General features: G+C 47.3%; 3 protein-coding genes across 3 annotated transcripts; 2 read left to right on the top strand and 1 right to left on the bottom strand.

Annotated features, from left to right (window-relative positions):
- Positions 1 to 1,056: 1,056 nt before the first annotated feature.
- On the bottom strand, positions 1,057 to 4,655 carry LOC100272488 (uncharacterized). The gene is made up of 2 exons (NM_001146957.1): positions 4,165 to 4,655; positions 1,057 to 1,844 (listed from the first exon to the last, which is right to left on the bottom strand). Exons 1-2 carry the CDS (start codon positions 4,411 to 4,413, stop codon positions 1,404 to 1,406), a joined length of 690 nt encoding a protein of 229 aa, NP_001140429.1. The 5' UTR covers positions 4,414 to 4,655; the 3' UTR covers positions 1,057 to 1,403.
- Positions 4,656 to 7,869: 3,214 nt separating this feature from the next.
- LOC103651850 (serine/arginine repetitive matrix protein 1-like) lies at positions 7,870 to 8,931 on the top strand. Its single transcript, XM_008677533.1, has 2 exons — positions 7,870 to 8,001; positions 8,185 to 8,931. The coding sequence occupies exons 1-2, from the start codon at positions 7,870 to 7,872 to the stop codon at positions 8,929 to 8,931; spliced, it is 879 nt and encodes a 292-aa protein (XP_008675755.1).
- A 34-nt stretch (positions 8,932 to 8,965) lies between these two features.
- On the top strand, positions 8,966 to 10,716 carry LOC103651851 (protein PIN-LIKES 7). Its single transcript, XM_008677534.2, has 7 exons — positions 8,966 to 9,032; positions 9,225 to 9,403; positions 9,497 to 9,613; positions 9,706 to 9,806; positions 9,905 to 9,957; positions 10,083 to 10,268; positions 10,362 to 10,716. The coding sequence occupies exons 1-7, from the start codon at positions 8,966 to 8,968 to the stop codon at positions 10,484 to 10,486; spliced, it is 828 nt and encodes a 275-aa protein (XP_008675756.1). The 3' UTR covers positions 10,487 to 10,716.
- The last annotated feature ends 1,963 nt before the right edge of the window (positions 10,717 to 12,679 follow it).

Raw genomic sequence — 12,679 nt, forward strand, 5'->3', positions numbered from 1 at the left:
TGAAAACGTGAAAGCACTGCTCGCGTCATATACTCATATGTGACGATGGACGGTTAGGCATCTTTGGTATACCCCACCTACCCAGAGACAAAAGTTTTTCTTCTATGCCACGCCCTCTTCAAGTATAGAGTAATCTCACAAGAACATGTAATATAAATGTTTCATAAAAATCAATTTATCTGCACAGAAATTTTCACATTCTAAACAGAGCACACGGCTACCTATCCAAAATATGACTTACGGCGGTTACAGACAGCCTTACATTTATGGAACTGGTCTAGACTTCTAGTTCAGGAGTATTACCTTGAAACACAAGTAGACGAAGCAACCAACGCAATACAAGTGCCCATCCAGTTTCTTGTTGCTATAAGGAAAAAAGTACTTGATTTCTTAGTAGTGTTTTTTTAAAATGCTATACTCCCTTTATTGAAGATTATAAATGATTCCAACTTTCTTAAAGACTTAAAACATCTTAAAATTTGACTAATAATCTATGACATCAAATAGATACACTATAAAAAAATAAATATATAATTAATAAAGAATCAAATGACACGTAATAGATATCATAAATATTATTATTTGAGATGCTTTGACTTTTAAAAAAAGTTGGATTAACTTAGAATTTATGAGAGAGAGAGAGTACAAATACAGGTAATTTCTGTAAGTCAAAATGTTTTTATTTGATTAATATCATCCATATATATATACCCTAGATCTCATTCAGATACGAGCTTCCGCCACTGAGCGAGTGTCTTTTAAAAAAATACTATTCATATATAAATGCATATTGTCTAGTTTGTCATAATGAGAATGTTCATATATCCTAACCGTGATTATTACAATAAATTTATGAGGTGTTTGATTTGAGAAATGAGCTAGTTCATCATCTTATTTCTCACTATTTTTGTTTGGTTTATGGAATATAATGAGTTGATCCATCACCACATCAATTCTTATAGTTAGTACTAATATAAGAAATGGACACATGATACATCACCTCAATTTAGTTGTGAAGTGATTCCTCAAACCAAACACCCTTTTTAACACCAATGTAAGCAAAACTGTAGTTATTTCTGGTAAAACAATTAACACTGGATCCGAGCATAGACTGATAGACACAAGTAGTAGCAGTAGTAGTCTACTGGTTCGAAGAGGTGGGAGAGACAAAAACAAAAACAAAAAGGCAGCCTGTGTTTACTTTGCTCGCTCCTAAATATGCACAACTGCAAAGAAACCAGCAAGAATGCGCCGGCGGTTTATAGTTCCCCGCTACTGCACCGCTCTCTGCTGCAGGCTGCAGCTTTGACTACCAACTCATACAGTACTAGTACTATACTAGAGTACTACTACGCCATTAGCACGGTGGTTGCATAGGCCGTGGTCTGGAGGTCTCTCTCAGCTCAGACGAGGATCGTCGGAGCAAGCAGCAGCGCGTGCAGCCTCTGGGAGACCCTGGCGGCGTCGACGCCGATCCTGGGGCTGAGCGCCTGCGAGTGGACGGTGTAGAATATCTTGTCCCCGATGACGGAGAAGCTGGCGCTGACCACCTCGGCGCCCTCCTGCTCCAGCACGGTGATGACCTCGTGCAGCTTGAAGGGCCTGGCGGCCTCGCTGATGAGCACCACGTCCAGCGTCCCGTCCTGGCACCGCACCTCGATGACCGGCATGCGCACGCCTCCGCCGCCGCCGGTGGACCCGGCCGCCGCCGTTGCAGCCTCCGTGGCCGCGCCGCCGCCGTTGCAGCAGCCCGCCTTCCGCTGCTTCAGCGCCTCGATCCGCTCCTTGAGCTGCTTGATGTACGCCGCCGCGCTGTCCAGCTGGTCCAGCTGCGTCACCGCGTCCTGCGATGGGAACATCGAGCTACTGTCAGTGTCACTGTGCCGGGGACAGGACAGGAGGTTCTCTGTCTCGCCAGAAATCCCATAATTTCCTTACTTTTATTTAAAAAGCTTTGATGAAAAGATTAGCAGGTGCAGGGGCGAAGCTAGGTTGAATGCGGTGGATGCAGATGCAACCTCCACAAAATGCAAATCCTATAAATTTAATTAAAATTTTACTATATATGCACCCCTAAAAAATTCTTATGCACCTAAATACACAATGCTCAATTTTGCTCTAGCTTGGCCATTGAGCAGGAGCATGCCATGCTATATATATTGCTATTTCTGACTGTCTCCTTTTTTTTACTATAATTGGAGCAACATGTCAGTGCATGTATAAACAGAGTACCAGTATACTGTAGAAGGAGACACCACGCCAGTGCTCGCTGTTCAGCTACAGCTCAGCCGATGGAGACTGTAGTTTGGTTTCCCTTGCGCACAAGGGGCATGGCACAGGATGGTACCTATTTTCTGACTGTAGTTTGGTTTCCCGTTTGGTAGGTGGATCGAGGAATCGTGGCGTAGCACAGGAATAATCAGGCGAGTGCGGGTATTGTTTATTATCCGACCGAATGGTCCCTATTTTCTATTGCGCCCACGAGTTCCTCCTCTCGGGCATCCGGCACGTGCGCCTAAGCCAAATAATGACGTGACGTGTGACCCCCGAGCAAACCCGCGTGGCTGTCACCTGTCACCGGAGAGGAGGGCCCCACCACGTATTCATTCATTCACGTGAAGTGGAACGTGGGTGAATGGAGTGGACCTCGAGGGAGAGGGAATCTCAGTATGGTCTACTATTTCAGTGATGTGTGTGTGGTCTATACGCCCTCCGTCCAAAACAAATGTCGTTGTTCTCGCTTTGGCTCTCAAGAGAGTTGAGACTTCTCGCGTTGGCTCTCAAGAGAGTTGAGACTAGCTAAATAACTCGGCAAACCAAATTTTGGCTACTTAATAGTAAAATAACTCTCCAACAGATTAGCTATCTGATTGGCCAAACTATCTGGCTCTTCAAATTGACTCTATCACTAGCTAAATTTGGCTAGTCACTTGACCAGCCAAACTAGATAGATAGTCTATTGGAGTGAGATGCTACATATAGAGTGCAATCTTTATGAAAAGTTAAATAGATAATCAAATATAGAGCTAAAAATGAGGAGTCTCTTGAAGACGCTCTTAAACGTTTTCAGCTTTGAATTTATTATCAGATACTCTATCTTTTTTTATTTGTTGCGTTTTAGCTCAAAATAAATTAGTAAGCCACAAATATTTAAGAAACGGATGTAGTATATTATTAAATTTACTTTTATAATAATTTATCTAGATGTATTGCTGATATCGTTTTAAAATCTACATAAATTTAGAATAGTGATCACGCGGCCCTTTTTTTTGGACGGAGGGAAGCAGTGTTTTCTGCCTCGTAGAGGAAACGTGACTGAAAACGATGGTGATTGGTGGCTTATGCCTGATTGCCTGGCTCGATGCGCGGCCGGTCGCGGTGGGGTGTCTGGGGTGGGGTGGGGGCATATACTCACAAACAAAAACAGCGGACAGCTAATCAGATCGAATCGATTGGGTGTGGCAAATCGCTGATCCAGAGCTGATGCTTTTTGTCCTTTATTTGTAGTAATAACAGTAATCAAAACAGTAAAAGGCAGTCTCGTTCCCGCTCTTTTTGCACACTCGTTTTGACCCTTTGTCTGTTTTACACGTGCTAGGCCGCGAATGACTTGAAACAGGGGTACTGTAAATGTTTTATGCTAGGCGAGATGGATAATATTATTCTTATACTATGGCTTATCCGGCTCCAACTATAGGCAGGACTGCAGGAATATATGGCTCAGTTTCATTGCAAACATTATTGTCACAGGTTGGGAGTTGAAGATTTTGACGCTACTAGTTATTGGTTGTCTTTTAGAGGATTGGAGGGTTTTAAGGAGGGGAACTGATTGCGACATGAAGAGGATATTAACCGATTGTATGGATTTGATGTGAACAATTCGTTTTACAGTGCATTCATTGCTCTCCGACACTGTGTAATAACACGTCGTTAAGTTGGCTTCTGGACTTCTCAGTACTATCATTTACTTACTAGTACCTATTTCTAAAACTTGTGGCGAGGAAGGCCATGGATGCAGTGATTCGGAATCGGCCAGTTCGTTGCGCTTGCGCCCGATAGAGCAATGAATGTATGGTCCGAGGAGATCTGATGGGCTCGGAACCGCCGTGGGAAGTGGGGGGGGAGCGAGGAATCGAGGGCGAGAGGTTGCTGTTGCCTTTTTACCTGCTTGTTGCCGGGATTGGAGGACACCGCCGCCGACGCGGCGTCGGAGAGGAGGGAGGCGTGCGTGGTGGCGGCGGCGGGAGGGATGAGGGAGGAGAGCTTGAGGCAGAGGCCCTTCATGTGCAGCCTCCGGTTCTTCTCCACGTCCTTCCTCTCCAGCTTGCACCCCCCGCCGCTGCTGTGCGCGTTCCTCTCCCCCGCGGCGCAGGCGCCCGAGCTGCCCCCGCTGCTCTGCCTCCGGCTCTTCATCTCGATCGACCGACCGGTCTGCAGATCTCTCCTTGGCTGTTCTCGTCGGCTCGTCGCTGCTCCTGCCGGGCGTGAAGCAACAGCACTGCTGTGCTTTGCTTGCTGCCTTGGGTTGGGAGGGACAAGTTGCAACTTGCAACAGCACCCACTGGCCACGGCACGGAGGGGGGAGAAGGCAAGGAGGCCAAGACAAGACGAGAGAGATAGAGATAGAGGCCGGGGGAGATGGCTCCGTGGCACTGCTGTGCTTTGCTTGCTGCCTTGGGTTGGGGCTGCTGGCTGCTCATTTATACAGGGAGTGGGTATGGGTGAGACTGAGAGAGCCTTATCACTCGCCGATGGGCCCGGGAGTGATAGGACGGAGGAAGGAGACGAAGGGAGACGGCCCTCCCGAGACGATCCACGCCGTCCACCGGTGCACGGACGGGCAGAAGGGAGCGCCCCGAGGCGGTCAACTCCGCCTAATCCCAGGGTCCGCGTCCCCGGGTGCGCGTTTTTTGTGTGGGGCCCGCGGATTTGCTTCTTGTAGCACTACTGTTGTTGCAACTGCTCCGCACGTTTGTGGCGCCGCGACGTGTGCGCGTGTTGCTTTCCGCCACGTACTGTACTGTACGTGGGTGCGTGCCTGTTTATTTTTTTTTTCACCTATGTCTGAATTTTAATATGGTTTCGGTCAACACTTTTAGCTACTATATTATTATTTTTACAATGTGCTCTCTCCATACCAAAATATAATTTGTTTTAGACTAATGACATATTCATCAAGTAACATATGAATGTGGACGGAAAAGAATAAGTTAGAAAGAACTATATTTTAGAACATACTATGTATTATTTATCTTTATATCATGGTATGTTATTTTTTTATCTTTTATTAGTTATCATTGTTCTAACATAAATTAGTTTTTGCTATGGTTTATAGGGTTTTATTCTTAAAACTAAAAGTATAATAAAACTATAATTTTAGAATGAACATATGTCATAATCATCGTATAAACAAAAACTAAATTGTAGAATTTTTAGCAATACCTTTTTGAGTGAGAGTCTCGTCGTCGCGTTCTCACTGTGCGGCCGGAGAGCAGGGGAATTAGAACATTCATGGTTGAGAGCGAGAGCGAGCAGGAGCCGCGGTTTCGGAATTCGGACAAAGACCGGAGGCCTCGGCGGTCTACGCGCACAGGCTGACAACACTGCAGAAGTATTGATTGTCAACTGTGCATGGTACAGTGCTGGATTGTCATTAGCAGCAGCTTAGCACCTCGCTTACCCAAGCTCTTGATAATATATACGTATCATGTGTTAACAAACTTGCTAACATAAAGTCAACAGATAAGATCACTGATAAGATCACTGTTTCCAAACATTTGTTTTCTTTTTGCATTCGGATGTCTAGTCTCACTCATTGGTTAGGTGGAACAGAGGTACATCTTTTTTTGATACGCGTCAAAATGCCTCCTTATCTTAAACGCAACGCCCATTCCCATGCGTATCGAGTTTTTTTGGCACTTGTTTTCTTCTCCCTATTTATTACAGTACTTGATCGTATTCATTCCTACTGGTAGAAATTAGGATGTTCATTTTTCAACCTCGCTCGTGCGTGTCCGCAATCAATCACGCTTATTAGCACCAGTGCGGATTTGAGCACTCATCCTACTATTACATATAACAATATATGATATATTTTAGATCCACTTCTCCCAGAGCATCTCCAAGAGACTCTTTATTTTTTACTCTCTATTTAACTATCTAATTATGTTTTCATAAAGATTACATTCTATATATAGCATCTCAGTCCAACAGACTATCTATCTAGTTTGACTAGTCATGTGGCTAGCTAAATTTAGCTAGTGAGAGAGCTAATTTAGAGAGTCAGATAGCTTGCGAGTCAGATAGCTACTCTGTCAACATATTTATTTTGCTATTGAGTAGCCAAAATTTGGTTTGACGAGTTATTTAGCTAGTCTTTTGAAGATGCTCTAAGCTCTAGACTTCGAAAAGCTTTAAAGAAATTCACTCTACTATTTTTAAGTTCTAAAGTTTTAATATAAGGCGATCTAAAGTTTAGAGCTAACTTTAAATCTACCTCTAAAATTTAGATAAAAATAAACATATCTATAATACATTCGTGCCAATTTGTAGTGCTCGCTGCTCGATCGAGCGAGTACTACTACTATTTGACATCACTTTTCTACTGAACTTTCTCGACTCTAGACTAGAATAACAATAGCTAACTAAAGTGGCCAGTTGACAAAGAGATGCAAAGTACTTTATATTAGCGGTAGTGGTATGGGATCCAAAATGACAGTGAAAACTCCACGTTTGCGGATATATTCTTGTGCGTGCGCTTTTATCCCTTTTGTACTTGGAATGTTGGCGATTTACATGTTCACGGTGCCGGTCTGATTTACGTTTTACATGTGTGGGTGTGGCATATATATATTATCCTCAGCATGTCCTTTCTTGTTTGTCTCAGTTCGGATCATGATTGCGCAGTGCAAAGTGCGTAGATGTGCTGGAGCAGCCTTTTATGATTCGCCGGGTTAATTAATTTTAATGAGTTGTAAACGAAAAAAAGAAAGGGTCAATTCCATGTATGTTACTAGCCACATAATACACATAAAAAATTCCATATATGTCACTCCATAACACATAAGGAATAAAAAAAAATTTGATGGCATACAAACAATTAGGGAGCTTTTGGTTTATAGTCACTAATTTTGAGGACTTTTTTTTATTTGATTTTAGTTTCTAAATTATTAAATACGTAAACTATAATATAGTTTTAGTTTCTGTATTTTATAATTTATAGACTAAAATAAAATAAAATATAGAGACTGTCCAAAAAATCATATATCGTACTCACCTACGTTCCGTAGCGCGTAGGTCGGTAGGTGCCCTAGCTGATAGAATATTCTTTCATCATGGTATTGTCAAAATATAACGTGCTTATAAAAAAGTAGTGCCATCTAGATGAATAGACCAGACGGCTACAAAATAAGTGGAAAATATAGATAAATTTAATTTGCGGACCGCAACCTAAAATATATAGACCAGAAACCTAAAATATATAGATCTGGAATTAATTTGAAAATAGATTTAAAGGCTAGAATCTCTACTACTACATAAGTATGTAGTGTAGACGTCTACAACCGGTGGTGCACGGTTCTGCCACCCTCCTCCTCACTGCCGCCGCGGTTTCCTCGCATCCCGCCCGCCCGCGGCGCTCCTTTCCATCCTCGAGCAGTCGCGGCTTCCTTCTATAGCGTTCCTTTCCATCCTCGACCGCGGTTTCCTCGCCACTGCGCTCCATCTCTCTCGCCCTTTCCGAATCACTGCCCCCTGCCCTCTCTCTCGCTTCCTCTTCTCCCAAGATCCCATCGCTGAGAGCACGCAAGCACAAGCAGGGGGCCCTTCCATCCATGGCTCGCCCCGCAGAGGCAGGGGACCCTTCCAACGATGGAGCACCTCGCCCCGCACTGGCAGGGGGCCCTTCCATCCATGAGAGCACCGAGGAGCCGTGGAGCCGCGCCCGAGGAGGACCGCCGAGGCCGGGCGGCCGGGCACGCGCCGGGATGCACGGGTGCTGGGGCCAGACCGCGCCCGCCCCTGCGCCGGATCCGAGGCCGCGCCCTTGCCTAGAGGACCGCCGAGAAGCCAGCCGTGGAGCCGCGCCCGAGGAGGAACGCCGAGGCCGGGCGGCCGGGCACGCGCCGCGCCGGGATGCACGATTTGGGGCCAGATTTGGGGGAAGAGGAGAGGAGAACGGGGTAGTATGGCAATGCCGTCGTCCCCGCCGGCAATGTCGTCGTCCCCGCCGCTGCGGACGAGCGGAAAGCGGAGAAGGCGAAGAAGCAGGACAGCGTCGATGCCGCGGCGAGCGATGTCGGCAGCTGCGTGTCGCTCTCACTCGCCACCGACGAACGGTCCGAGGCGGCGTCGGAGTCGTCGGTCGCGACCAGCTCGGTGGTCGGGCCGGAGCGCTCACCAAGGACGAAACCGGCCAGGAGGCGCCCAGCATCCGCCGATCTGGGGTCAGCGCGGCGCGAGCGCGACCGCGACCGCGCCGTCGCGGCCTCCTACGGCGTCCGCTCCCGCAGCGCGCGGGCGTGGGCGTCCCCGCCGCCGAGGCAGGTGCCGCGGGACCGCTCCGTCCGACGTTCGCCCTCGCCGGCAGCGAAGCGGCGGGCGTTGTCTGAGCCCCGCCGCGCCGCCAGCCCAACTCCGTCCGTACAGCGCAAGCCGCCTGTCCCGGCAAGGCCGGCCGGCCGCGTCTCGCCGCGGCGGCGGGCACAATTTAAAGGCGACATCCTCCGCCCCGGATCCCGCGTCCGCGACATCCTCCACCCTGGATCGCGGCGCCCGGCTCTCTCCGCGTGGATGTGTGCCGCCGCGCCGGAGGAGCCCGGCGACGGCGGCTTCGCCTCTAGCATCCCCCTGTGCTCCACTCCCCCCCGCCCCCTTCCTCCTCCGCCGGTGGGGCAGCGGTGGACACCGGATCGCGCCGCGTGGGCAACTTAATTAGAGGGCCGGCGACGGTTGGTGCTCGAATGCGATGTGGCGTGGCGAGGTTACCGCGGGCGCCGCGGAGGTGGAGGGGGAAGGGGAGGACGGGGGTACAGGCAAGAGAGCGCGTCGCGATGGACGATCTCGTGACCTACCTCTCTCTCTCTCTGCCTGCGTTCTCCTGGTGCTGCTCTCCCTCTCCTCCCCTGCTTTGACCTCCCCGCCTTTCCCTACCGTTTCTTGGATTTCTAGGATCCAGACAACCGCCGATTGTGAGCCTGCCTTCCTGCCTACCTGCGTACGTACAGGAGGGACCTTGGGTTATCCGAGTGCTTGGTTTCTCGGTTCCGCGGCTTTCGCTGCTGTTGGATTCGCCGAGCCGGAGCTGCCGGAGATGACCGTCTATGAGCTGAAGCTGCAGGCGAGGGCCAGCGGCGGCCACGACGCCAAGGACCAGTTCCCTGTCGGCATGCGCATGCTCCAAATGGTAAGCAATTTTACAGCGCAGTCGACTGCATCGTCAGCGGCCATGCATGGTCACAGTGGAATATTGGGAGAAACTGACTCGCCAAAACTGCAGGAGGCCCCTTTCTTGTCCTGCGATAGCGAGGTTGCTGACAAGGGATTCTGGACGAAGCTGAAAGACGCTATCCACCAGTTCATCGAGGAGCTGATGGCACCGCCCACCAAATCTGCGGTATGTTTCGGTATCTCGCTTCTCACTTTGCTATGGCACGTAGTTGGAATTGGAAGGACCAAATCTGATGTCGATGCCACATCTTGGATCAGATAATTGGGTTCGTTGTTGGCCTGGTCTCATGGCTGAAATCCCTAATCGTCGGCTACAGAGCTCCTTTCAAAGTTATACAGGATTCCCTCCAGCTGATGGGGTAAGCATGCACATCGGATGACAGAGTGTTTCAAACCGCCTACTGCTACTTGTCAACACCTCTTCAGGCTGGTCACTCACGGTCTGCTTCTGTTGCAGCGACGACACGATCCCTTGCATCACCCTTATCCTAGGTGGAAACCTGACTCAAGGTGGGCGCTATTTTGATCAGAATCAGACACAGCGGCAATCCAAGCACGTCCACCCCCTGGACGGGATGACTGCGCGTTCTGAAACCGATTTGAACTCTGAAGTCGCTATGGATGTGTGCGTGCAGGGCTTCGGAAGTTGGCGCTGAAGTGTGTGGTGATCGTCGCGATCCTGTGCGTCCGCTTCGTGCTCCTCCCGCTGATCGGCATCGCCGTCGTCCGCGCCACGTACGGGCTCGGCTTCCTGTCTCGGGACCCACTGTACCGCTACGTGCTGATGGTGCAGTTCGTCGTGCCTCCCGCAATGAGCATCGGTACGTACGCCCATGAAACTCTGAAGCCGATCGATGGCGCTCTGTTTCTGCTGTGTTCGGTAGCCTGATTCCTAAGAGACTCGTGTGGTTCAGGAACGATGTCTCAGCTGTTCGACATTGGACGAGAGGAATGCTCCGTGATTTTTCTCTGGATGTACCTTTTTGTCGCGGTTGCGCTGACGGCGTGGTCGACGGTCTTCATGTCTGTTCTGTCTTGATTGAAGTCGGTCACTGGAACCAATGCACAGTAGCATTTTCTGAGCCTATTGTTGCTCAAGGCATTCAGCTTAGCAACAGGAAAGGAGGGGATGGTGATGGGTCTCATGTCTCAATGAGCAGGAGAAAAGCTAAAGGTGACATACAACAGTATATATACACATAGGCAATAGTAGACTATGATCATATAGGTAATTGTTTATTAATTTATTGTGTTGGGCTGATGGGTGATGGCTGACCTATTAGTCGGCAATTATTGGCATAGTTCAAACAATTCATGGAAGTAGAGGGTTCCATTTTGTACCATGTATACACATGAAGAAACAAGGAATCATCCCTACAGAAAAACAAATGAAGAAGGGTACTATTATTCTTGAGTATTTGATTAGTAAAAGAGATTTCGTGTTAGCTCTCAAGGCTGAGAAATTACATTTGTGTAGAAAACTAAGCCTACTGCTACACAACATATTGTTCAAGGACTTAGAGGGCTTTGGTTAGTACCTGATGTTTTAGCATGTCGCAGCACTGAGGTACACTATACAGTCACCTTCCTCAAGTTCCAGTCCTTCGAAGCCTCCATTTTGCTGTTTGTCGGTGCTGAAAACTGAATCTCTGATGCTCATTTTTGTATCCTCTGTAGCCATTGGAGGAACATGTAAAGGCCAAGCTTTCACAATTTTGACATGTCTCGTGTGCAGGTAGTTATCGGCGATGCCTCCGTTCAGGTTGGAGGATGAGGTGATCTTCCGATGGTGTGTTACTTTGGTATTGTCATTGATGCAGCATCTGCAGGAGCTACTTTGGTATGTCAGGTTTGGATTGTGGTGGATTATACTAGGGGTCGCTTCATCCATTGGATTAGGTAATTCCAAATAGTTCCAGATTTGGTGAAACTGTGCATTATGAGTTTAATTAGTTGATTTAAATATAACATGGGTTTCTGCTAAATTATTTTGCAGGTTCTGGTTTGCACACTTTCATAATGTATTTGGCTCCCCATGTTGCCCTGTTCACTATCAAAGCGGTTCAGTGTGGTAGGGTTGATTTGAAAAGTGCTCCTTATGACACTATTCTCCTTGAAAGGAGACCATCCTGGTTAGAGAAAGACTGTCTGCAATTTGGACCCCCAATTTATCATGAAACAATTCCATTCAGCAAAATATTGCAAGAAGTTTATCTTGAAGCTATTCTTTGGGGCATTGGAACTGCACTTGGAGAGCTTCCTCCATATTTTCTCTCAAGAACAGGTTCTGTTCATACTGCTTTGCGTACTAAGTACAACATAATTTACTTGATTACAGCTGTTTTCTCTTGCCTGTCCACTTGATCCAGTTCTTCCACTTTGAGCCATTGCTTCATCAGCAAAACCAAGAAACCTACGGCTATTAAAGAAATCTGAAGAGACCACAATAATCATCATCTTCAGATTTCTTTATGGCAGTCGGTCCACATCCTTGGTGCCACTGCACTCATCTCATTGCTTCAGCCTGCACCTAAAATATATGAGCTATTTGATGACATTGTTCTCCTTGCTGAGGGCCAGATCGTGTACCAGGGTCCTCGAGAAAATGTCCTCGAGTTTTTGGAACTTAGAGTATTTGAAATAATACCATGAACCATCTTATAAATAGATTGGAAACATGGAGAACAACATTTGTAGAGACATGAAATTTTTGGAACTGAAAGATTCATCATGGTGTCATGTTTACCATCAATCAAATTTGATTCAACATCATTGACAAGATCATTTCTCCTCAACTCATTATCATCAATATGAGCTTCAGAAGAAACATTGTTCTTTGGTAATCCTGTATTGTTAATACTTGCTGGGGATCCAACGGAATCTCCTGCCCTTTGCAAACAGCTTAAACCTTCCATAGATTCTGTGTGGTTTTCAGATCTTTGAATACCTGGTCTGAATTTATCTTCACCGTAGGTTAACCTCGACACTTTCCCATTGTTGTTTGCTCCAATGGGTTCTCCATCATTTGTTATTGTATCTGCATGTGTATTGCCCCTATGCGCATCAGGTAAAGCTGAATGGACATGATCGTGTTCTACTGCATCCTTGCTGGAAACAGAGTTCACACGATTATCAAGGTCACAGTTCATCGTATGGCTTCCAAGTTGTTCTGCACTATACTTAACCGGATTGCCTTGCACCTCAGTAGGACCAGGAACAACTTCATGGTCCT

The sequence above is a fragment of the Zea mays genome, chromosome 3 (assembly GCF_902167145.1).
Source record: "Zea mays cultivar B73 chromosome 3, Zm-B73-REFERENCE-NAM-5.0, whole genome shotgun sequence".
Classification (NCBI taxonomy): domain Eukaryota; kingdom Viridiplantae; phylum Streptophyta; class Magnoliopsida; order Poales; family Poaceae; genus Zea; species Zea mays.

What these genes read in the sequence shown, in the direction of transcription:
- LOC100272488 (NM_001146957.1), bottom strand. Translation starts at nt 4,413, where the DNA reads ATGAAGAGCCGGAGGCAGAGCAGCGGGGGCAGCTCGGGCGCCTGCGCC. An exon ending in CCAATCCCGGCAACAAGCAG is followed by an intron (nt 1,845 to 4,164) that starts GTAAAAAGGCAA and finishes TTCCCATCGCAG; the next exon opens with GACGCGGTGACGCAGCTGGA.
- LOC103651850 (XM_008677533.1), top strand. Translation starts at nt 7,870, where the DNA reads ATGGAGCACCTCGCCCCGCACTGGCAGGGGGCCCTTCCATCCATGAGA. An exon ending in CGGGATGCACGGGTGCTGGG is followed by an intron (nt 8,002 to 8,184) that starts GCCAGACCGCGC and finishes AGAACGGGGTAG; the next exon opens with TATGGCAATGCCGTCGTCCC.
- LOC103651851 (XM_008677534.2), top strand. Translation starts at nt 8,966, where the DNA reads ATGTGGCGTGGCGAGGTTACCGCGGGCGCCGCGGAGGTGGAGGGGGAA. An exon ending in AGGGGAGGACGGGGGTACAG is followed by an intron (nt 9,033 to 9,224) that starts GCAAGAGAGCGC and finishes GCGTACGTACAG; the next exon opens with GAGGGACCTTGGGTTATCCG. An exon ending in GCATGCGCATGCTCCAAATG is followed by an intron (nt 9,404 to 9,496) that starts GTAAGCAATTTT and finishes CCAAAACTGCAG; the next exon opens with GAGGCCCCTTTCTTGTCCTG.